Below are 23,503 nucleotides of genomic sequence, written 5' to 3' on the forward strand. Positions count from 1 at the left end.
ATGGGTACTTTGGTCTGTAGCTTAGTAATATATTTAGGATTTAACTGGCAAAGAAACACCTTTTCTGCCCTTTTTTCTTTCTTTTTTTTTTTTTCTTTTTTTTTTTTTTTTTTTGAAAGATGTCTCTTGTAATTGTGGGATTCTCTGAAATAATTTGAAGATCATTCAGCATGTTGTAAGAAGAAAGGAACTCAGAATCCTAATAACATATTTAATAATTGCAGAGTATCCCAGAGGAACTTGTCTTAATGGCTGAGAGGTACAAAGCAAATAAACTGAAAAGAGAGATGGAAAAAAAGTTGGGAAGACCTCAAGGAAAGCCACAGAAATTTTACTAATGTCCGGTGTTGCACTAGCATGCTACAGGTAAATTTTTATGGTGTAGACATTTAAATCTGTCTTGTTTGTTTGTTTGTTTGTTTGTTTTATTGTTGTATGTTCTTGGAGACAGGGTTTCTTTATGTATTACTGGAAGTCTTAGAACTCACTATGTATGTACACCAGGTTGGTCCTAAACTCAAAGATCTACCTGCTTCTGCCTCCCAAATTCTGGGATTAAAAGGTGTGTACTGCCCCAAAAAAATCCCTGTCCCTCAAAACTAGGTTAAAATGGTATATGTATTACAATCAACATAATCTCTAAGAACTGCTAACATAATAAATGATGAAAATTTACTCTTTCACCTGTTAAAAATTCTAGTTAATATAACTGTTTTTAGACATATGCTACCCAGGCTGGCCTCCTACCTGCTACCCTTCTGCCTTTTCTGTCTTTGCCTCCCAAGTGCTAGGATTACATAAGCAAAACAAAACATACAACCCAGAAGTAACTTACATATTTATCAAGTGACTATCAAAAAAAGTCAGTTGTTGGCAAGCATGTGGAAAAATTGGGCCCCTTGTTCACTGTTGGTAGGGTTGTAAATTCATTTGTTTCCTGTGGAAAACACCATAGTGCTTCCTTAGCAATCATATGATGTCACAATCTACTTCTGAGTACATGTTCAAAATAATAGGAAGCAGGATCTCAAAACTGTGTGCCCTCATTTCATAGCATCATGTTTAAAAAACAGCACTACTTTCTTGGAAGCAACCCTGTTGAACAATATTTAACTATGCAAAGATGTGTTGCATTTGTTTATGTTGCAGAATATTTGTTTAATATGTGAATATGTGTTGTATTTATTTAATTATATAAAAGTGTGCTGCTGTTTTACCTTGCCTTCCTAAGGTACCTGATTTAGTCTTATAAAAAGCTGAATGGCCAATAGTGAGGAAGGGAGGAGGTATAGATGGAACTTCTGGGCAGAGAGAGTAAATAGGATGAGGAATCTAGGCTGGAAGAATGAAAAGGAAACACCAGGAAGATGCCAGGAGACAGATAGACAGACAGAAAACAGGAAAATAGAACATACAGAATGAAAAAAAGTTAAAAAAGCCCCAAAGCAAAACACAGATGAATAGAAACATGTTAAATAAAATTAAAAGAGCTAGTGGGACGAGCCTAACCTAAGGTCAGGCATTTGTAATTAATAATATGTCTCTGTCTTTATTTGGGAGCTGGCTGGTGGCCCAAAGAAAATTCCAACTACAAATGGGGGCCTGAATTTCCACATAGGACCTGAGAAAGCTGGAAAAAAAAAAAACAGATACAGCTCCCTTAAGAGGCACTGCTGTGCAGTATAGCACTTGAGCAGCCAGCATGCTAAGTCAAAACAGCAAGCTAAGTAAAAATGCCTGCCACAGTGTGGGCACCAACTTCCTAGAGGTGGTAAATGCAGCTCTCAGTTAAATGAGAGCTTGGCAAAGCCCACAGGTTTAAGGATTTGCCCTTACTGCCTAGGAGGGGGCAGGGCCAATTTCCAGAGCCACAAGTAGAAGGCCTACCTTTCACTTAGTGGTTTAAGGTTTGGCTTATGTAGTAAGAGAACACAACAGGTGCATAGTAAAACATGTCCAGGCCAAGCGAAAAAAAAATCAAACAAGAAAAAAACTCTAAACAGGTTACATTGTGTGTCAGAGCTTAAGAAAGAAAAGAAAATGGGTATAGACAGTCATAGTTTAAAAACAAAGTCTTTTAAAAAGTAATAATAAAAAAAATACACCATGTAAAGATGGCAAATGTACAAGGAGTCTGGATCCTGTATATGGTGCTTTGTTGACATTGAATTTTTTTGAATACTGATGAGTGAATAACAGCTGCTAAGAGATATAGGATTATAAAAAGAATTGCTGAATTAAATCAGCCTAGAAACTTGAAAGATGTCTTAACTTTAAGGTGGAATTCAGAAAATGTATTGAACTGGGAGAGAGGTCATGCTTTTGTTTCCATAGGAAATGAAAGAATGGAGTCCTTCAAAATTAATATAGACCAGATTTGACTGGGGAGACCCCCCCTAAAAATCTTGGCTACAGACATAAAGAAAAACCTAGAAAAAAAACTACAAGACAGGTGACATATATGCTGATCCCTTGGCATGAGAACAGCTCTGAGACTGGATGAGACATGATAGATCTTATTGGGTACAGAGTCCTCATGACTTAATATTACATCCTTTCATATGGCATGGATAGAGGTTTGGTTATACAGTCCAAACAAACAGTATACAGTTTATACATGAAACAATCATCTTTGGCTGGCTTGTGTACAGTGCACAGTCCATACATGTTAATTCTGATATGTTGTTCTGAAAGTTTGTTTTCAAAGCAAGGGGAACAGACACCAATGAAAATGCTGGCCTTAGAGAATGTCTCTGTTGCAGTTCCCTCAGAGTTCTGCATTCAGAACAATTTCAAGTCTGCTGGCTGAGATGGTCCAGTCTCATAGACTATTTAGCCAGAACATCATCATATAAGCCTTGTACTTTCCCATAACACAGAGCCTGAACAACAAATATTATAGCTATTTTTCTTAGGACTTGACCATTAACTCAATTTTCTAAGGGTCCCCTGGGGATGTCATCATCCCCAGACAACAGGAAGCAATCTAGAGAATACAACACCCACATTCCCAAGAATGGAGTGGTGGGTTTTGGTCATTTGGTGGGTTATGGATGTTTGTCATTATTTAGTGAGAATATAGAAATATAGGATAAAAAGACAAATACTCATCTCAAATAGTTTACATTGGTGTAGGTTTTTGTATATTGATGCAAATTTAAGGTTATTTTTGTTATACTGTTGTGTGTGTGTGTGTGTGTGTGTGTGTGTGTGTGTGTGTGTGTGTACTCTTGTTTAAGGTATTGTACTTAAGCACCTCATTTAAAAATGTAATATAAGTTCTGATCCTTGGACACTATTTTTACAAACTGTTTAAGATAATTTTAAAGTGCAAGTTAGTGGTTAGTCATCTTAAAACAAACTTGAGGTCATGTTAGGTATGTTTTTAAGGTTAAACATATATTTTAGAAAGATAGGCGATCTTCAAATGCTTCAGAGACCTAAAGGATATGGCATTTAGGCTATTTAATAACATAAGGATTTTCATGACAGTGAGACACATCTGCTCCTGGCAGCACCAATCTACTTCATAAAAGAATGATGGGCATCGAAGAACCTCCATATGGAGTTCACTTCATTGTGGCAAAGCTAGCCATTCGGGCAAGAAACTGCCCTTGCCTCGACTGCTGACATTATACTGTACAAATTGGACAAGCAGGACACAAAAAAGACTGCTGAACTTTGCCAAGACAAGGTGGGACAGTCCTTCAAAAAATCCTGCTTCATAAACAAGTCTGTCAGATATTTTAGGCCTGTAGGCCAAAGATGGATGCCCCAATTTTGCAGAAGAACATTGGTGACTTTCCAGGCAGCCAGCTATTTCATTTCTATAGATTTGGAAGTTGCTCTGCACTTCCTGTTTACTCAGGTAATATTATCTACTTCTCAGGTCTCTGATGGGGTTGAAGACAGATAATTATAGTTACAGTTTTCCTTCTTGCCAAATTCAGATAAGAGATTACATAAGAGATGTAAGTTTATAAGGTTGAGAAACATAAAAACTTAAATTGTTTATCTAAGAAAATGATTTGAAGTCTAAAAAAGATAATTTTGGGTTGGTAATACAAGTTAGGATAGAAAGTAAATTAGTTACACAACTTTGGACTCACCAAGATAGGATAGATAATGTAAAATTTTTCTCTGAATTTGCCAAATGTAAATGGACTGGGTATTGTAAATATAATTCTTTTCATTGTCCTTATTGTATATAGTCTTACTATGTTAAAGCTAAAACTTTTCTAGGGGCTGGCTCAGCAGTTAAGAGCACTGGCTTCTCTTCTAGAGGTCCTGAGTTCAATTCCCCGCAACCACATGGTAGCTCACCACCATCTATAATGGGATCTGATACCCTCTTCTGTAATACAGGCATACATGCAGACAGAGCATTGTACATAAAAAGAAATAAATATTTTTTTTAAAAAGCTAAAATTTTTTATTTAGACAAAAGGGAGAAATGTTGTGGAATATTTGTTTAACTATGCAACAATGTGTTACATTTGATTAATTATGTAAAGATGTGTTACATTTATTTATGTTACAGAATATTTGTTTAATATGTAAAGTTGTATTGCATTTGTTTATATTGTGGAATACTTTTTTAACTATGTAAAGATGTGTTGCACTTATTTAATATGTAAAAATGTGTTGTTGTTTTACCTTGCCTGCCTAAAAGCAACTGGTTGGTCTTACAAAAAGCTGAATGGCCGATATGGAAGGAGGAAGTATAGGTGGAACTTCCAGGCAGGAGGAGTAAGTAAAAGGAAGAATTTAGACTCAGTAAAGAACAAGGAGGAGACACCAAGGACCAGACAGATAGACAGACACAGAAGAAGCAGGAAAGTAGGACATACAGAATGAAAGGTAAAAGAGCCAGTTGGTGGTGGTGCACACCTTTGATCTCAACACTTGAGAGGCAGAGGCAGCAGGATGTTTTTTGAGTTCAAGGCCATCCTGATCTACAGAGCTAGTTCCAAGATAGCTAGAATTGTTACACAGAAAAACCCTGTCTTCAAAAACAAAAAAATAATAAGTTAAAAGAGCTACTGGTAAAAGCCTAAGCTAAGGCTGAGCATTCATAATTACAAATAAGTCTCCGTGTCTCTATTTGGGAGCTGGTTGGCAGTCTACAGAAGATTACAGCACAACCCAAATGTCCAACAATAAATTAATATGGTGCATTACATACAAAACAATGGGACATGCCATCTTAAAAAGGTATGTGGCCTGTTGCAACCAGAGTCAATTTTGAGGATATTATGCTTTAAATTAAAAGGCATTTCAAGTGAACAAATACTTCATGTGAATCTAGTAATAGGCATCTAAAATATCCTGGAAGCAGCAGGATCAGGAGTTCTGGACAGCCTGGCCTTACATGAGACCCTGTCTCAAAGAAGAAAAATCACAAAAACAGAATAATACTTTCAAGGATGAGTGGGGATAAGGTAAGCAAAATAGCATCACTGTTTAATGGATATAGAGTTTAAATTTTGCAAGTTGAAAGCTATGGAAATTGCACACACAACAGTGAATATAGTTGTCAGCACTGAACTGAACACTTGAAAGTGGTTGAGATGGTGTATTTTAATTATGTAATCATACCACCCTTTAAAAAAATAATTTTGAGATGGGTAGTGGTGGCACATGCCTTTATAAGCACTTAATGGGATATAGAAGCAGGCAGATCTGTGAGGCCAGTCTAGTCTACAAAGCAAGCTACACAGAGAAACCCTGTTCCCCCCCCCAAAAAAAAATTTTTTTTTGTAAATAGTAACTTTTCTCCCACTTATTTTTCAGGATTCAAGATTTTATTGGAATTGTTGAAACATACATCAATATGAAGAGACTTGGCTGATTCTTAAAATAATAGTGTTTTTAAATGTAGAATTCAATGTTTTATACTTTCTTTAATAAAAATCAATAGTTTTTAACCTTGTTGAAATTTTTCATGGATATTTGTTAAGATAGTACTAAAAGGTCTTACTTATAATATTTTAGTTTATAAAGAGAACCTTTTGGCCTGAGGATGTTGCTCAGTGGTAGGGTGCTTGCCTACCATGTGTAAGATCAAGGTTTCAACCCTCAGCACTGTGAAAGAAAAAAAAAAGACAATTATCACCTGTAATGTTGCTGCACCAACATCTGAAGAGTCTGATGCTTGTCCAGTTGTTGTCATGCAGTGAAAAGATACTGTGGGGAAAAAATGTTGATTTACTTTTCTTTTCAAGACAGAGTTTCTATGTAGCATTAGAAGCTGTCTTAGCACTCACTCTGTAGACCAGACTGGCCTCGAACTCACAGAGATATGCCTGTCTCTGCCTCCTGAGTACTGGGATTAAAGGTGTGTGCCACCACTGCCCACCCAAAATATTGATTTTTGCAATAAAAAGAAATGTTTTTATTTCTGGATGGTATTTTAGTTTTGTATTATGAAAACAGTATTTTATCTGGATGTACTTTTTTCAAATAAGTACATACAGATCACCTTTTGGAAGTGTGAAATAAGCAAACAGAGAAAACATGAACCATTTGTCTATCAAACTCATAACTCTACGCTGGCATCCTGGGAAAATTAAACTGTATTTACATTAATACTTCTTCAATCTCATTCGTATAACTGCTCCCTTATGATTTTGTGTTACCTGTTCCACTGTTAACGGCAGTTACTTGTATATTTATGAGGTCCAGGGTTTGTGTAGCTTTAATCTCTCAGTGTATGTAATTATATTTGTGTGTAAGGTATGTGTCATGATGTTAGGCCATCCTCAAGTCTACATTATTCATCTGCGCAGTGTTTGCTGAGATTTGGTGGCAAGATTAATAATAGAACCTAATAGAAGAAAGGAAACCATGAGAAATCAATAGCTGAATCTCCAGAAAAAATATCCAAGTATCAGGTAAATTTGAGGCTTTCAAGAGAGGGTATCATATATCCTATGCCTGACTTGAACTTACTATGTAGCCTAAGATGACTGTCAACTTTTGATCCTCCTGCCTTCACCTTCTGAGTGCTGAGATTATAAGCATGTACCACTACTCACATTCCTGTCATTTTAAATGTGTTTCCTTTCCTTAGGTACCCTTTAAAGTATGGAAATTATAAATAGCCTCTAATTTGAGGGAACTGCATTCAAAGCCCCCAGTAGATGCTTGGAAGTGGATAGTACTGAATTAAATGTGTGTTGTTCCTGTGAATACACACCTATTGTAAAGTCATTGGCACTGTGTTTAATATTGTCAGCTTGACAGAATCCAGGATCACCTAGGAGAAAAGCCTCCAGATACATCTGTGAGGGATTACTTAGATTGGTTAGTCTTTGACCAGGTCTGTGAGGAATTATCTTAATTAGATTTATTAGCAAGGGAAAACAGCCTAAAGGAGGACAACATAAAAAGGAAGCTAGACATAAACATTGATTGTTCTGTGTCTCTGAACTAACTGCATATGCAATGGGACCAGCTACATCATATATCTGCAAGGGAGATCCTGCCATGATGAGCCATACCCTTGAACTATGAGGCAAAATGAACCCAAAAATATTTCATCACAGCAACAGAAAAGTAACTGGGATAGGCACAGTATAAGATTTTCAACAGGTTGCAGTATATGTGCATGTAGGGTATTGGAAATTACCCTCCATCACTACCTTATTTTTTGAAACAGGGTTTTTCTAAACCAGAAGCTGTTCAGCAAGTTCCTGGGACCCATGAGTCTCCATCCCAAACTCAGATAACAGACATAGGCAATCAAACCCAGCTTCTATGTAAGTTCTGGATATTTGAACTCAGATCCTCTTGCTTTCATAGCCAGAAATTTCACCCACAGAACCATCTCCCTAGCCCCCCTTTTGGTTTTGTTTTGTTTTGGTTTTCAAGATTTTAAAAATTTGGGGGCTGGAGAGATGGCTCAGAGGTTAGCACTGGTTACTCTTCCAAAGGTCCTGAGTTCAATTCCCAGCAACCACATGGTGGCTCACAGCCATCTGTAATTGGGTCTGGTGCCCTCTTCTGGTGTTGAAGCAGACATGTAAGCAGAGCATTGTAAACACAATAAATAAATCTCTTTTAAAAAAAAATTTAAAAATTTGTTACTGTGTCTGCATGGGTATGTCATGCATGCATAACACCTACACATGTAGAGGGTCAAAGAGAAACTTCATGGAGTCAGTTCTCTCCTTCCACATTTGGGTAGATCTCAGGGATTGAACTCAAGTCACCAGGCCGCATGCATGCACTGTCATCTGTTATGCCATCACACAAGCTCCTCTTGGGGTTTTAGTTGGTTGTTAACATGTTGGACCTTGCTGTGCCTGCTTTGATCAGTGTGCCATCACCTCACAATTGGAGGAGGTACCATGCTTGTTTTGGTGGGGGTGTCAGTGGTACAAGTAATCAAAGCCAGGGCTTCCCATGTGACAGACAAGTGCTCAGTCCTAAGCTGCACCCTCAGCTCTCCTCTTCATCATCATACATTCTGCTGGAAATATAGCCACAGTATTGGTGATGGTGGACATTAGTTCCCCAGCAATCTGTTTTCTGACCACACCTATCCAGTCTATCCATCTCTGCACTAAAAAGCTCAGTGGTACTTGTTTCAGGGCCTCTTTGCTGGAGTCTTCATAGGGACTGATACTTTGTGGGGCACAGATTCCCCATGAAACATAATTTCAGTTGATGTTTCCCACAAACAAATTAAGTTGCAGTTAAGTCATTGCAGCAAAGCTAGCAAATGTTCCCCTTTATTCCTAATCTCAGATAGATCAGTGTTACTGTAAATCTTGGAAATGTTTGGATATTAGTTTTCCTTATTCAGACCATTTCACTTAAGTTTTTTATGGAAATTTATGGAAATTTAGCCTGCATATATGTCTGTATATCACATGTTTGCAGTGCACATGGAGGCCGAAGGAGGGTGTCAGATCCCTTGGGACTGGAGTTACACCTAGGGCTGGAGTTACAGAATATTGTGGGTGCTAAGAATTGAACCTGGGTCCTCTGGAAGAGCAGCCAGTACTCTTAACCACCAAGCCATCTCTCCAGCCCCCATGTTACTTTTTTTTTTTTTTAATCATGCTTCCTTTCTCTTTGGCATACCCAAATTGCTAGGGTTAATTGTATTGCATTCAAAAGCCATTATTAAATAACAAAGGGGTTTTATTAACAAGACAAGGACTTCAATGATACAATAATTTGATTACTAAGAGTGCAATTGTGGCCAGGCAGTGGTGGAACATGCCTTTAATCCTAGCACTCAGGAGACAAAGGTAGGTAGATCTCTGTAAGCTCCAGGCCAGCCTGGTCTACAAAGCAAGTTCCAGGACAGCCAGGACTCTTACACAGAGAAACCCTATTTCAAAATCACCACACCCACACAAAATTAAAAACAGAAAAAACCCTGCAATTTTAAGAGCTGAAGAGATGGCTCAGTGGTTTATCATACTTATTGCTCTTGCAGAGGGTTCAAGTTCAGTTCCCAGCACTGAAGTGGCAGCTCAACCACTGGTAACTCCAGTTCCAGGGAACTTGACCCCCTCTGATGACTTCCACAGGCATGAATGTAGTGTACATACATAAAGGCAAAGTATAAATACACAAAAAAAAGTCTAAGCAAAAAATGTTAAGGGTCCTATTATGTAAGCAATGGCTAGGTAAGCACATACAGCATTGATACTGTGGACAAAGACATGATTCATGCCCTAGTAAGGACTGGCAGGACACTGGACAAGAGTATCATTATGCAAGACTCCAACATGCCACTCAGAGTAACATACAGCTTTAAACTTAAATTTTTTATTTCCAAAGTTTTCCACTTCAAGTTTTTGAACCATAGTTGATGTAACAGAAATCTTGAAAAACAAAACTTTAGGTAAGTGGTCTTATTGTATATAGACATAGAGAACTGAATGTAGGGACAGTGACATAGTGACATGCTTCCCTGAGAGTGACAACTGTACAGTCCTGGCACTGGCTAGCTTCCTATCATTTTGTCTTCTTATAAAACCTTCACCCAAGTACTGGGATGATGTGGGAACAATCAGAGCTCCAATAACTATGAGATCCACCTTTCCTTAATCATAGAACTCCAAGGCACTCAGCTCTCTGAGTTTAATGCCAGCCTGATCTACATAGTGAACAGCTAGGACTATACAGAGAAATCCCAGTTCCTTCTCCCTCCCTCCTGTTCTCCCTGTCTCCCTCCCTCCCTCTTACATTCTCTGTCCCCTCACATGTACCCTGACCACCCTCCCCTCCCATCCCCCCACCCCAATTCCATATGTAGGGGAATGCCATCCAGATGGGGCCATGTAAATCTGTCAGGTCATTTGAAGTAGGGACTAGGACTTCTCTCCTGTCTCTAGGTTAAGGCAGGTATCCCTCCATGGGGAATGTGCCCGCAAGGTCTTTTTATGCACCAGGAATACATCCTGATTCCACTGTCTGAGGTCCCTTAGACTGCTCAGTCCTTCTGGCTGAGACCCATATTCAGGGGAGGCTGAGTCAGTCCCATGCTGAATTCCCAGCTATCAGTCTGGGGGCCTGTTAACTCCTTCTTGTTCAGGTCAGCTATCTTTATGTGTTTCTGCAACCTGGTCTTGTCCTCTCCCTCTGCATCTGGATTCTAGTTTGACTCAGTGTTTAGGTATGGGTGTTGCTTCTGTTTCCAACAGGTACTAAATGAGGGCTCCGTGATGGTGGATAAGTTAGTTGTTGATCTCACTATCTGGGAAGGGCATTTATGGTAGCCTTTCCACAGTTGCTCAAATTGTTAGTTGGTGGCAGTCTTGTAGGTCTCTAGACCTTTCTTTAGGTTCAGTTTTCTCTTCAAACCAATAATGGCTCCCTTTTTTATGTGCTCTCTCTCTCTCCCTCCCTCCCTCCCTCCCTCCCTCCCTCCCTCCCTCCCTCTCTCTCTCTCTCTCTCTCTCTCTCTCTCCCTCTCTCTGTTCTATCTTCTATTCCTACCCTGACTCAATCTTCCTAGTCGCACATGTTTTCCTCTCCTCCCCTTCTCTTTCTCCTACTTCTCTCTCCATTCACTGCCCCTCCACTTCCCATGTGCTCTGGGAGACTTGTCCTTTCCAGGGACTTTATATCCCTTAGAACCTCTTAGAATATACCTTGTATCTTAGTTCATCTGGTGGTGTGGATTATAGGCTGGTGATCCTATGCTCTAGGTCTAAAATCCATATATGAGCAAGTACATACCATGTTCCTCTTTTTGTGACTGGGTTACCTCATTCACCCTCTTTTATTTAAAAAAAAAAAAGGAAAGGGAAAAAAAAAACTCTTTTTATAGTGATAAATCGATCAACCAGCATGTACAGGGCCCTATCCTAGGTTCTGTCCCTTTTTTGTGGCAGGGAAAAAAAAACTGCAACCATCACATTGAAGGTGAATTGGCAACACTTTGGGGCTGAGAAGATGGCTTCAGGGTCAAGAGTACTTGCTGGGAAGGGAAAGATGGCTCAGGGATTAAAAACACTACTGTTCTTGCAGAGGACCCAGGTTCACCATTGACCTGTACACTTCAAATTGTTAAACTATATGGGGTGCATAATACTCAATGAAGTTGTTCCTTAAAGTGCTTTAAAAGACATCAGGACAGTAAGAAATTGGTTCTCCAAGATCTCAGCATGAGTTGAACGCAAAAGAGCAATACACAGCCTGATAGTGTATGGGTGTAATCCCAGGTACTGGTGAGGCTGGGGCAAGGAAGTCTGAACTTAAAGATCTGAATTTGTCTTTTTATCTTATTTATGTTCTGGGACCTAAAACCAATGCTTTGTGTACCTTTAATTGTTTTTGGGTTTTTTGTTGTTGTTGTTGTTGTTTGTTTGTTTGTTTTTCTGGAAGACAATGGCACATTTGAAGATGTTTCGAAGAGTTTGGATTTTTTTTTTTTTTGTCTGACATTCTACTTGTTAACTGTCCTCAAAACTTTCCTCCCCATGTTGACAGTTTTTTGTATGAAATTCAAACCTAGTGGTTGTTAAGTACAAGGCTCAAACTCTAAGGCTGATAAATTCAACTACATTAAAACTTTTAAATCTTATTTATTGTAAGGTACCAACAAAGTGAGAACAACACATATGGTAGACATGATTTGTTACACAGGGAACAAACAACTACAGGACAATGAGAAAGAGGTTCCTGCAACAAATACATTCAACACAAAGTACTCAAAAAAGTTAATGAGCATCAGTTGTCACTGGTGAATGCTGCTTGAATGGAGAGGAGAGTCATCCTCTGTCCCATACCCATTTCTCTGCCTGAGGTACCATTGCTTTTGTAAAACTATACAAAACAAATAAAAATAAATTGCATGCTTATCCACACATGATAAAGTACCTGAAGTATGGATATGCAGAACTTAATTTTTCATTCCTTTCCTACACTGAGACACAGGACCAAGCACTGCTCCCATGTACATCTCTCATATTCAAACAAAGCCTAAACCAACCATTTCCAATGTGATCTCTCACAACCTTTTGAAGACTTAACACCACCTAAGAAGTGATACTAAGTATGTAATGCATTTATTTGGGGAAACAGATATTTGTTTTCTCTTTCAAAAATGTTTAACTTTTATTAAAATCTTTATATCTGAGGGAATTATGAAAAACTGAGAGATAAATAACTTTATTCATTTTAGTCACTGCTGTGACCTTTTGAATCATTAGAATCACATTTTTGTATTCAAAGATGACAGCAGCCACATGATGGACAAGCAGTCATATGGTGTATATGTGTTGAGAGGTTGGGGGAAACTTCAAAAGAAAGAGTAAGGAAGTAGAGATACCAAGAAAAGCCCCCTTAGGATCTGACCAGCATACAAGGAAACAAAGTACTCTATTTTTCTGATTCAGGATGGGTGAGCAAAACCAGGCCAAACCCCATGGTGACTCATAGGGACTGCTGCTGGCTCTTGGTGTTTTGTTTTTTGAGACAAAATCTTATTCAGTAGCCCAGGCTGGCCTTGCATTCATGGCAACCCTCATACATCAGTTTCTCAAGTGCCAAGATTATAAGTGCCAATATACTTAACATATCATGGGATCATATCAGTTTTACTTTCTGATGGTTTCTGATGCTTTTAAAAAATATTTATTTTTTTCATGTGTGTTTGTGTATGTGTAAGCAGAATCGTGCAAGGGTCAAACTAGATTGCCTGGAACTGGAGTTACAGTTATGACCTGCCATTTGGTACTGAAAACAAAACCCAAGTTCTCTGAATGAGCAGCAAGCCATCTCTCCAGTACCCTTTGTACTTGGTTTTAAGTAGGTTTCCTGTAGCCCAGGCTCTCCTTGAACTAGAGATACAACCAAAGGTCACCCTGAACTATGTTCTTCTGCCTCTACTTCTCATGTACAGGCATACGCCACCACGATGGACCTAAGTCCCTTTAACCCAATCTCATTTTAAAATACAATTTCAGGCTGGGAAGATGGCTCAGACAATATAGTACTTGCTTTGTAAGCATGAGGACCTGAGTTCAGATCCCTAGCAACAATGTAAAAGCTGTACAGGTGATGCTCAGAGACAGGTGGATCCTGGAAGCTCGCTGGCTGATCAGCCTGGACAGCTCCATGAGCTCTGAGTTCAGAGGCAGACTTTGTCTCAAAAAAGTAAAGTGTGATGGAGGAAGACATATGCTTCAACCTCTGTCCTAAGTACACACCCACAAGAACACATAACACATACACAAATACATAATTTCAAAATTTGTTAAAAATTGGAAATCCATTGTTTCTTTCATATTCAATTCTCTTCAACAGAAATTCTTTACTGTTTTTGTCAATTAGCTCTTGAGAGAATAGATTAAACTTTGGAATAAAGTAATGCATCAGTTTCTCTGTCTTGAGGCACTCAACAAAGAATGTCAAAAAGTTATCAAAGCAGGCGCTTATGTGCTTGGGGTCCCACTGACTATCTTGTGGGTTCTCTGTCCACATGTGGAAGATTGCAGTTTTCACGTGGTAAGAACAAAAATCATCTAATTCTTCATACTCTTTTTTCAACTGCTCCAAGAGGTATTTCATTAGTTTTAAACAATCTTTCCTGTTAAAAGAAAACATATTATTTTTTATTTATTTATAACCTGCCTCTTTTGAGACAAGGTCTCTCTTAGTAATCCTAAATTTCCTGGAACACAGAGGTCCACGCCCTCTGCCTCCCAAATACAAGTGCTAGAATTAAAGCTGTGTACCATCTTATCTGTCCTGTTTCTTTTGTAAACATGCTTTCTTCTTTATTTCCAAATTTTTAAGGCAGGGTCTAATGTAGCTCAGGGTGGCCTTTAAGTTGTCATATAGCAGAGAATGGCCTTCAGCTCTATTCTCTTTCATCATAAAGTGCTGGGTTAGAGTCTGCACTACCATCCTTGCCTCAACCACTTCATTTATATTTTTCCTTGTCTTTTGTTTATTTCAAAATAGGCTTTCTCTGTAGTTTTGAAGCCTGTCCTGGAGCTCACTCGAAGAACAGAATGGCCTTGAACTCACAGAGATCGGCCTGCCCCTTCCTCCCGAGTACTGGTACTAAAGGTGTGCCCCATTCAGTCTCACTTTTTTTTTTTTTTACTAAATCTTTTTGTTTTATTTTATTTTGTTTTATGTATGAGTGCTCTGCATGTATGCCTGCATGCCAGGAGACGACATTAGATCCTATTACAGACCATGTGGGTGTAGGGAATTGAACTCAGCACCTCTGGAAGAGCATCCAGTGCACTTGACCCCTGAGCCATTTCTGCAGCCCTCAGTCTCACTTATTTAATGGTGTATATTCTAAGAAGAAATATGACCCACTTATTGGATTTTTTTATTTCTACCAGTCAGTTTCTAACAGCAACAAAACTACTCTATCCCAAAGTAGCCTCTACTATCCAATAAGAGTCATTCTTTGGCCTCTTCACCTTTCATAACAATAATATACTCAATTAGCCAGGTGTAGTATGCATGCCTACATTCCTAACACTTGGGAGGCTAAGGCAGGAACATCACAATGAATTCACAATCAACAATGGCTACAGAGTGAGGTCAAGGCCAACTTGGGCTATATAGGGAGATCCCAGCCCCCCAAAAAAGGGTAATCATTATTGAATTTACATATGTGTGTATACATAACCTCCTCTGCTTCTTTCCCTTGCTCCTTCTCTTTTACCCCTTGGTCTCTTCCCCAAATCATCCCAGCACTACCCTTCTCCCAGCTGAGCCATAATAATTCTCACATCCGGGCTATGGCACCAAGAAAGCATTAAATGTTAATATCTTAGGTAATTTGCCAATTTAAAAAAAAAAACAGGACATTACCTGCAACATTTGACTCCAGAAGACTCACAACATGTTTTTTCTATCCCATGATTATTCAAAATGTATTTTTCAGTGTGAGAGAAAGAGAGGCGCCATGTCTTGCCTTAATTTAAGAAAGAAAAACAGCTATTTTACTAAAAGTAACCATATGAAAAAAATATTATTTAAGGTTAAATCCTACACTAAAATACAATTCTGAGGAAATTTAAGAGGAATACAGACCAAAAGAAGTGAACAGATAAACGAAATAAGTATTGACATAAATATTACATAGCAAAAGGGGATCTAAATAGGGAAACACAGACATCAGACCTAAGGTACTTAGCCAACATCAGATACATTATCTCTCATGTTGTGCTAAATTCATTGCATTAATGTTTTGTTTCTCTGATGCTTTAACTTTCTCAGAATCTTTTTAAAAGCTCTGATTTGTCCAGATGAGTTGCTGAACAGATTTAAAGAGGCTTAAAAACTAGCACAAGATGTCAGAGTTATTCAAGGGAAAGCCTTGAGATTCAGAACCACAATCTGGTAAGTCCAAGAAGGCAGTACTGTCTTCACTTAAAACAAAATTTAGATGCAGGGACCCATAGCCATTATTAGAAAATGAAATAATTATTGTTGCTGTAGCTTGAGAATTATTTTGAGACAGGGTCTCATGTAGCCCAGATTGGCCTGCAACTCATTGTGTACCTGAGATGACCTGAAACTCCTGTTCCTCCTGCTCTGCCTTACTCTGCCTGCTTCCTCTGACACCCATTTCTCAATTCTATTTAGCCACACTCCTTTTGTGGCTTATGTAGCCTGATGGCTCTTGAAATGCCAGCACACTTCATTTTTGCTGCCTTTGCATATAACAGTAATGAAACTTTTACAATCTTCCCATTAATATTCACATTTAACAAACCTTGAAAACCATTTCCAACTTTTGCATTCTTGGGTACAAGATAAAAGGGCTCTCGTCTTAGATTAGTCCTAACTTTTGTGCCAAGCCAATTTTGGATGGGTAGTCCTTCTTTGGTACTAACAGGCCAGCTGCCTTTTGACTCCAAAGCCAGAATTATGTCCACAGATATTTCTTCAGGGTTTCTGATAAGAAGTGTTACAGCAGGGCTTCCTGGTTTTTCCATCTCCACACTGACATCTACGCCTGTTACACATATTGAAGAAAAGAAAAGGTTGATCCATTTTCTCTGGAAATTTAAAATCTATAGCCTAAACCTTAATAAACTTTAGCCCTAATATAGAATTATACCCCCATGAGGCATAGTGTTTCACCATGTAACCAATAGTTAACTATCTGGAGACAGTGTCAGGATTCTATCTAAGACCTGAGGAAGCATTCCTGAAGACTTTGTATTTGGGAGTGCTGTAATTAAATTTTCATTTAGAATTTTAAAAGGAGAGAAGCCAGCAAAAGCCACAGAGCAGCAGGGAAGAGAGTAGGAGAACAGACCACAGCTACAGTCCAGAAGAGAGGCATCGAGTATCGAGAAACAGTAGCAGAAGAGAGAGTAATTACAGAGTTCAAACTCTGGTTCAGTGGTGGTGCTTGCCCAGTATGCCCAAGATCTTGAGTACAGTCCCATTGTCCACCAGAAAATGTTTTCAAGCACAGCTTGGGCTGTGTCATTGATACCCCACCTCTAAATAAACATGTAGTCTCAAATCACCAGGGCACTAAGTCTGTAAGTGAAGAAGGGAAGGCAGATGCCTTTGATGTGATTCCAGGAGTCTGTCCTATAAAATGGTTGACATTTCCATTTCCCAAAACAGAATAAGCAGGATGAAGAAACAGTGACCAAAATTAAGTTCACCATAAGCTTGCTCAGTGTTGGTGTAAGGCAACATGTTAGCAGCATTCAAGAGACAAGGCCAGCCTGGTCTACATAGTGACTAGGTACTACATAGGTCAGTCAGGGTTACATAGTGAGATCCCATTTGAATGGATGGATGGACAGACAGACGGACGCACAGACGGATGGACTGACAGATTGCTGGAGCAGATATCATTGTAGAGACAGTAGTGTGGTCAGATAAGATGACTTTGGGAGGTAACAGTAGACTGCACTGAGGAAAGATTTCTGGGAGTGCCCACAGAACGGAAGTGGGAAAGAGAAGTTGGGGAGAGAGGTAGAGAGATACACACATGGGGATGAAGGAGGGGATGACATAAGAGGAGATCAGTAGAGCAATGTACATGAGTAAGGCAGCTTCTGGTCTGCAAGAATGAAAACCAAAAATCTCACCTTTGATTCTTTTAACTTCTTCTTTAATGATTTCCCTAAACTTTGACAGCATCTTGGAAGCTGACAATATTTCCCCTACTAAAAAATTACCCAGTGGATTTCCTCTTGGAATTCTTCCGAGTTTCACAAGATAAAATGCACCAGTGTCATAATATTCTTGTAGCTGAATTCTGGGGACATCGAGTTTAAACATAACATCAAATTCATTAGGAGCAGATATCTAGGAAATAGTAAAAATAACATTGAAATATTTTCTTATAAAATCTTTTCAAACAATTGCATTTTTTTTTTCTGTGAAAGTTTCATTGGAGACACCACACTGAAAATGAAAGACCCCCACTATGCTTATTGCCTGTTTAAATTGCTCTTGCTAATTTGCCAAGGTCAAGTTATGAGAAAAGTACTGGAGGGAACCAGGTGCTGCTCTCAAGCAACGCCAACCAGATATCTGTGGTCTGCAGCTTGGACCAAAGCAAGGTCAGCAGGACAGTGTCCAGTATGCTGAGATAGTCATAACTGAATTCTTTGTATTCTTTGTGCCCAACCCGAATAACCAACTGTCCTTGGTTAACTACAACTGCTACATTTAGATGAAACAATGAAATCCCTGTAACCATGCTTCTGCTTCTGTAAGCCTGCTTCTTGCCACCCCAACCCTATATAAACTGCCTGAGTTTTAACCTCAGCACGCTCAGTCCCCCGAAAGACTGAAGCATCCACAGGTACCTGTGTAAACAATAAACAACCTCTTGCACTTGCATCCAGTGGTCTGGTCTCGTCTCTTGGGGGCAAGGGCCTTCCCCCTGACAGGCTCCAAACTCATGGGGTCTCTGGGGAGGTCTTTCAAAAAGTAAGTGGCAGAACAGTGGTGGTGCCCGCCTTTATCCCAGTACTCAGAAGGCAGAGGCTGTGAGTTTAAGGCCAGCCTGATCTACAGAGTGAGTCTCAAAAATCAATCAATAAATAAATAGAGAAAGAGGCAAGATCCCAGCTTATCTTACAAGCCTTTAATCCTAGAACTCTGGAGGCAGAGGCAGGTGGATGTCTGTGAGTTCCAGGACAGCCAAGACTACATAGAGAGACCCTGTCTCAAAAGAACAAAAAGGAAAGGAAGGAAGGAAGGAAGGGAGGGAGGGAGGGAGGGGAGGGAGGGAGGGAGGGAGGGAAGGAAGGAAGGAAGGAAGGAAGAAAGGAAGGAAGGAAGGAAGGAAGGAAAACAAGATTGCAAATATGTATCCCCTCTCAGAACAGGACTACCACAACTGAGAACAGCCATTTCCTGTTATTATACATCACTTTTTTAAAGCAGTACAAGTATGTTTGTTTTTAAACAGAGTCTTACACGGTAGCTCATGCTAGCCTGAAAAACATGGCATGTTTTGTTTTATTTTGTTTTGGTTTTTTTTTTTTTTTTTTTTTTTTTTTTTTGGCTTTTCAAGACTGGGTTTTTCTGTATTGCTTTGGAGCCTGTCCTGGAACTAGAACTCACTCTGTAGACCAGATTGGCCTCAAACTCACAGAGATCTGCCTGCCTCTGCCTCCCTAGTGCTAGAATTAAAGGCGAGCACTACCAACTCTCCACCCCTACTTGGCTTTTAATGCTGTTTTTTACCTCATTTGCCCATCTCTTGCTACCACATTTAAGTAGTTGGTTTTAGTTTATTGCTTTTGTACCCTATAATCTTTCTAATCAACACATTTTAATTGTTTGTACATAAATCTGTCACCTGTACAATAAAAGTGTTTTTGTTCCTTTGCCATCTTAGTCATTTGGTTTCTTTTTCTTGTCTTATTATAGTAGCTGTATGCATTAGTTTGTTTTTATAATCCATTCATGTTACAAGTTGCTATGGTTTTTTTTTTTCCTTTTTTTATTTTTATTTGTTTTGTTTTGACACAGGTTATCTACAGAGCCCTGGCTGTCCTGAAACTCTCTATGTAGACCAAGCTGGCCTTGAACTCACAGGGATCCACCTGCCTCTGCCTTCCTGCTGGGATTTAGTAGTTGCCATATTATTTGAATAAAACTACTACAATTGATTTACTTCTTACAACCTGGACTCTGAGCCACACTGCCACTATCTTCTGGAATTCGGGGGCATGCTCTCCAAAGGGCACCAGAGCTAGGCTTGTTGACTGTTAAGTGTTTGCTCATTGAAGGAGGTGTGAGAAGGTCACTGGACCCTCACCTGAGTATCCAACCACCTCACCCAACCAGTTATAAACAATTCTGCCCTAATTGGCATAATTGCAAGTGGTCCTAGTATCTCCGGAATGGGCTGGACTCAATCTAGAAGGGAAGATTAAGAAAACGACTCCATCCACTCAGCCATAGCAGAGTCATCCTCCATCCTGAGTGCAGACCTTCCACTGTGATTGCTTTAAAAATCACATCTTCTCCACCATAACACCTCAGGAGGAATTCCAGAGTTCCTCCAAAGCAGTGTTAAGAGAAACTAGCTATCAAAATTGGTCTGCATGCTAATTGAATGCATTAAAAAACAAAACAAAACAAAAAAAAAGGTTGTCTCAGATCACAGAGAGGGAGGGGGAGGGAACGAGGGAGGAAGAGAACAAGAGAGAGAGAGAGAGAGAGAGAGAGAGAGAGAGAGAGAGAGAGATCAAGAATGGGTAGTTCAAGAAGGTAAGAGGGGAGCCCAAGCCTGTGGAGAACTCAAACACATGAGGCAAGTGAGAAGTGCACACAGAGCCCCTCCAGCAAGCAGGTCTTGGCCACTCACCTTCACATGCTCATAGTAGCTGCCAGTGTTCAGCTGCTGCACGCCTTTGAACTCCGACTCACGGTTCCTCATTCTTGACAGCAGATGCCCCACGACCTCATTCACCACCTCCGCCGCCACCGAGATCTCATTGCGTTTCAATTTCAAGTTTTCCAGGACCTTCTTGAGCCTTTTGTCGGGAGTCTCTTCATGCTCCTTCCGGGATCCCCGCGGCGTTCTCTGCTTCCCCATAGAGCGCGCGCCCCTCCTGTGGCCAAGACCCCTTGAGACGGAAACCTCGGGGTCTGCGAGCAGCTGGGGGTCCAGGACCGCAGCCAGCCGGGGCTCCGGAGCAGTAGGCAGTTCAGCATCTCCAGCCACGCCCATTGCTGAGATCTGAAGTTCCTTGGGGCGCACGGACGCCCTCCCTGGATGGGTTCGGGGCGCTCGAGCTCGCGGCTTCTCCATGGGGTCCCCATCAGGCTCCGCACGCCGCGATCGCGCCCCCCTCTGCGGGCCGCGACTTCCCACGTGGGACAGGGCGGCCTCGGCCCGGTTGGCCTCTGTCGTGGCACGGTTCGCTGCCAGCTTCATAGCGCGCGATGCTGTAGGCCTTAGGCATTGACCCTCCATAGCTGCGTCTCTCCAATCCGGTAAGGAAGAATCCACTTCGGGGAAAAGACCACAGGAAGGGGAACTCTCGGTAACTTCTGGAAACGAAACTTAAATATCTGGCGGGAACGCAGCCTGTCTGTGGCGCCGCCTTGAGCAGGCGCAGGTGCCCACGTGAGCTAGCACGTCGCTGCCAGGAAGAGGCAGTGCATGGGACGAGAACTTTCTCAGTCACTCATGGGGATCAGCTGAGAAAGCTGGCTGGGAAAGCACCCACCTCTCCTTTATCCAGAAGACACCGAAAACACTGACAACAGCTGGAAGGGCCAGACCTTACAACCAAGATTTATTTGAGGACATCATGGCTCATACATTTGAAGATGATAAAATGTTTTCTATGTAAGCTTTAAATAGGAATTTGGTTGGTTGTTGACATGTTGGACCTTGCTGTGCCTGCTTTGATCAGTGTGCCATCACCTCACAATTGGAGGAGGTACCATGCTTGTTTTGGTGGGGGTGTCAGTGGTACAAGTAATCAAAGCCAGGGCTTCCCATGTGACTGACAAGTGCTCAGTCCTAAGCTGCACCCTCAGCTCTCCTCTTCATCATCATACATTCTGCTGGAAATATAGCCACAGTATTGGTGATGGTGGACATTAGTTCCCCAGCAATCTGTTTTCTGACCACACCTATCCAGTCTATCCATCTCTGCACTAAAAAGCTCAGTGGTACTTGTTTCAGGGCCTCTTTGCTGGAGTCTTCATAGGGACTGATACTTTGTGGGGCACAGATTCCCCATGAAACATAATTTCAGTTGATGTTTCCCACAAACAAATTAAGTTGCAGTTAAGTCATTGCAGCAAAGCTAGCAAATGTTCCCCTTTATTCCTAATCTCAGATAGATCAGTGTTACTGTAAATCTTGGAAATGTTTGGATATTAGTTTTCCTTATTCAGACCATTTCACTTAAGTTTTTTTATGGAAATTTATGGAAATTTAGCCTGCATATATGTCTGTATATCACATGTTTGCAGTGCACATGGAGGCCGAAGGAGGGTGTCAGATCCCTTGGGACTGGAGTTACACCTAGGGCTGGAGTTACAGAATATTGTGGGTGCTAAGAATTGAACCTGGGTCCTCTGGAAGAGCAGCCAGTACTCTTAACCACCAAGCCATCTCTCCAGCCCCCATGTTACTTTTTTTTTTTTTTAAATCATGCTTCCTTTCTCTTTAGCATTCCCAAATTGCTAGTTTGAGCAGGTAAGTGTTCTTACCGTATACAGTAATACAGAGCTGAGTGTAGGGACAGTGACATAGTGACATGCTTCCCTGAGAGTGACAACTGTACAGTCCTGGCACTGGCTAGCTTCCTATCATTTTGTCTTCTTATAAAACCTGCACCGAAGTACTAGGATGATGTTGGAGCAATCAGAGCTCCAATAACCACAAGATCAACTTTCCCTTAATCCTAGAACTCCAAGGCACTCAGCTCTCTGACTTTAATGCCAGCCTGGTATACAAAGTGAGTTCCAGAACAGCTAGGACTTTACAGAGAAACCACCCTCCAAAAAACAAGAGGGGGAAAAAGAAAGGGGAGGTGGAACCCACTTTTTAAAGTGGTAAACTTCTTGACCAGCATGTACAGGGTTCTAGGTGTTATCCCTTTTGGTGCTAGGAGACAAACAAAAACTGCAGCCATCACACAGAAGGTGAATTGGCAGTACTTTGGGACTGAGAAGATGGCTTCATAGTCAAAAGTACTTGATGGTTTAGTAATTAAGAACACTATTCTTCTTGCAGAGGACCCAGGTACACCATTATCCTGTACACTTCAAATGGATGTTCCTTAAAGTGCTTTAAAAGCCATCAGAACACTTAGAAACTCATTTTCCAAGATCTCAGCATGAGTTGAACACAAAAGAATAGTACAAACCCAGTTTGGTAGTTTATGGATGTAATCCCCAGGTACTAGTGAAGCTGGGGCAAGGGGATCTAAACTTCAAGGCCTGAAATTGTCTCTTTGCCAGGCGGTAGTGGTTCATGCCTTTAATCCTAGTGTTAAGGAGGCAGAGAGAGGGGGATCTGTGAGTTCGAGACTAGCCTGGTCTATAACAGGTAGTACTAGGACAGCCTCCAAAACCAAAACAACAGAGAATCCCTGCCTCAGAGAGAGAGAGAGAGAGAGAGAGAGAGAGAGAGAGAGAGAGAGAGAGAGAGAGAGAAGAGGGGGAACTTCCTGGAGCTGCTCTGAGCACACTAGACCTGCCTATCCACTCGGGACCACCCTGAATCCCCACCTGCCTGATATCTGACCCCCATTGCCCGACCTCTGCTGTAGCCTGATGTTTGACCCCCATCATTGGGCCCCTGCCTGAGGAGAGACCTTCTAGAGAGCTTGGACCACCCAGAGCTACAGACATTGAACTTTTGACCCACCTAAACCCACCTGGGGAGTACCAGAGAGAGAGAAAGACCCCACCTGTACCTACTGGAAGAAGCAATGGGAAGATGTCAATACAAGAAAACACCTAACAATAGAAAGACAAGCATGACACCACCAGAATCTAAGGACTCTACACCAACTAGACCTGAACACCCCAAAGCAGATGAAGCAGA

The 23,503-nt window shown here is 40.7% G+C and overlaps 2 protein-coding genes across 2 annotated transcripts in view; one reads left to right on the plus strand and one right to left on the minus strand.

Moving 5' to 3' along the window:
* The window catches only part of Ddx43 (DEAD-box helicase 43), a 35,182-nt gene extending 34,822 nt beyond the window's left edge, over nt 1-360 (plus strand). Inside the window, exon 16 of the mRNA XM_051178901.1 lies at nt 225-360. Coding sequence (XP_051034858.1) covers nt 225-338 — 114 coding nt within the window. The 3' untranslated portion in view covers nt 339-360. The remainder of the gene's footprint in view (nt 1-224) is intronic.
* A 12,566-nt stretch (nt 361-12,926) lies between these two features.
* On the minus strand, nt 12,927-20,923 carry Cgas (cyclic GMP-AMP synthase). Its single transcript, XM_051178902.1, has 5 exons — nt 20,297-20,923; nt 17,556-17,775; nt 16,214-16,456; nt 15,307-15,409; nt 12,927-14,056 (listed from the first exon to the last, which is right to left on the minus strand). The coding sequence occupies exons 1-5, from the start codon at nt 20,906-20,908 to the stop codon at nt 13,714-13,716; spliced, it is 1,521 nt and encodes a 506-aa protein (XP_051034859.1). The 5' UTR covers nt 20,909-20,923; the 3' UTR covers nt 12,927-13,713.
* Between the last annotated feature and the right edge of the window lie 2,580 nt (nt 20,924-23,503).

The sequence above is a fragment of the Phodopus roborovskii genome, unplaced genomic scaffold, assembly GCF_943737965.1.
Source record: "Phodopus roborovskii unplaced genomic scaffold, PHOROB, whole genome shotgun sequence".
Lineage (NCBI taxonomy): Eukaryota > Metazoa > Chordata > Mammalia > Rodentia > Cricetidae > Phodopus > Phodopus roborovskii.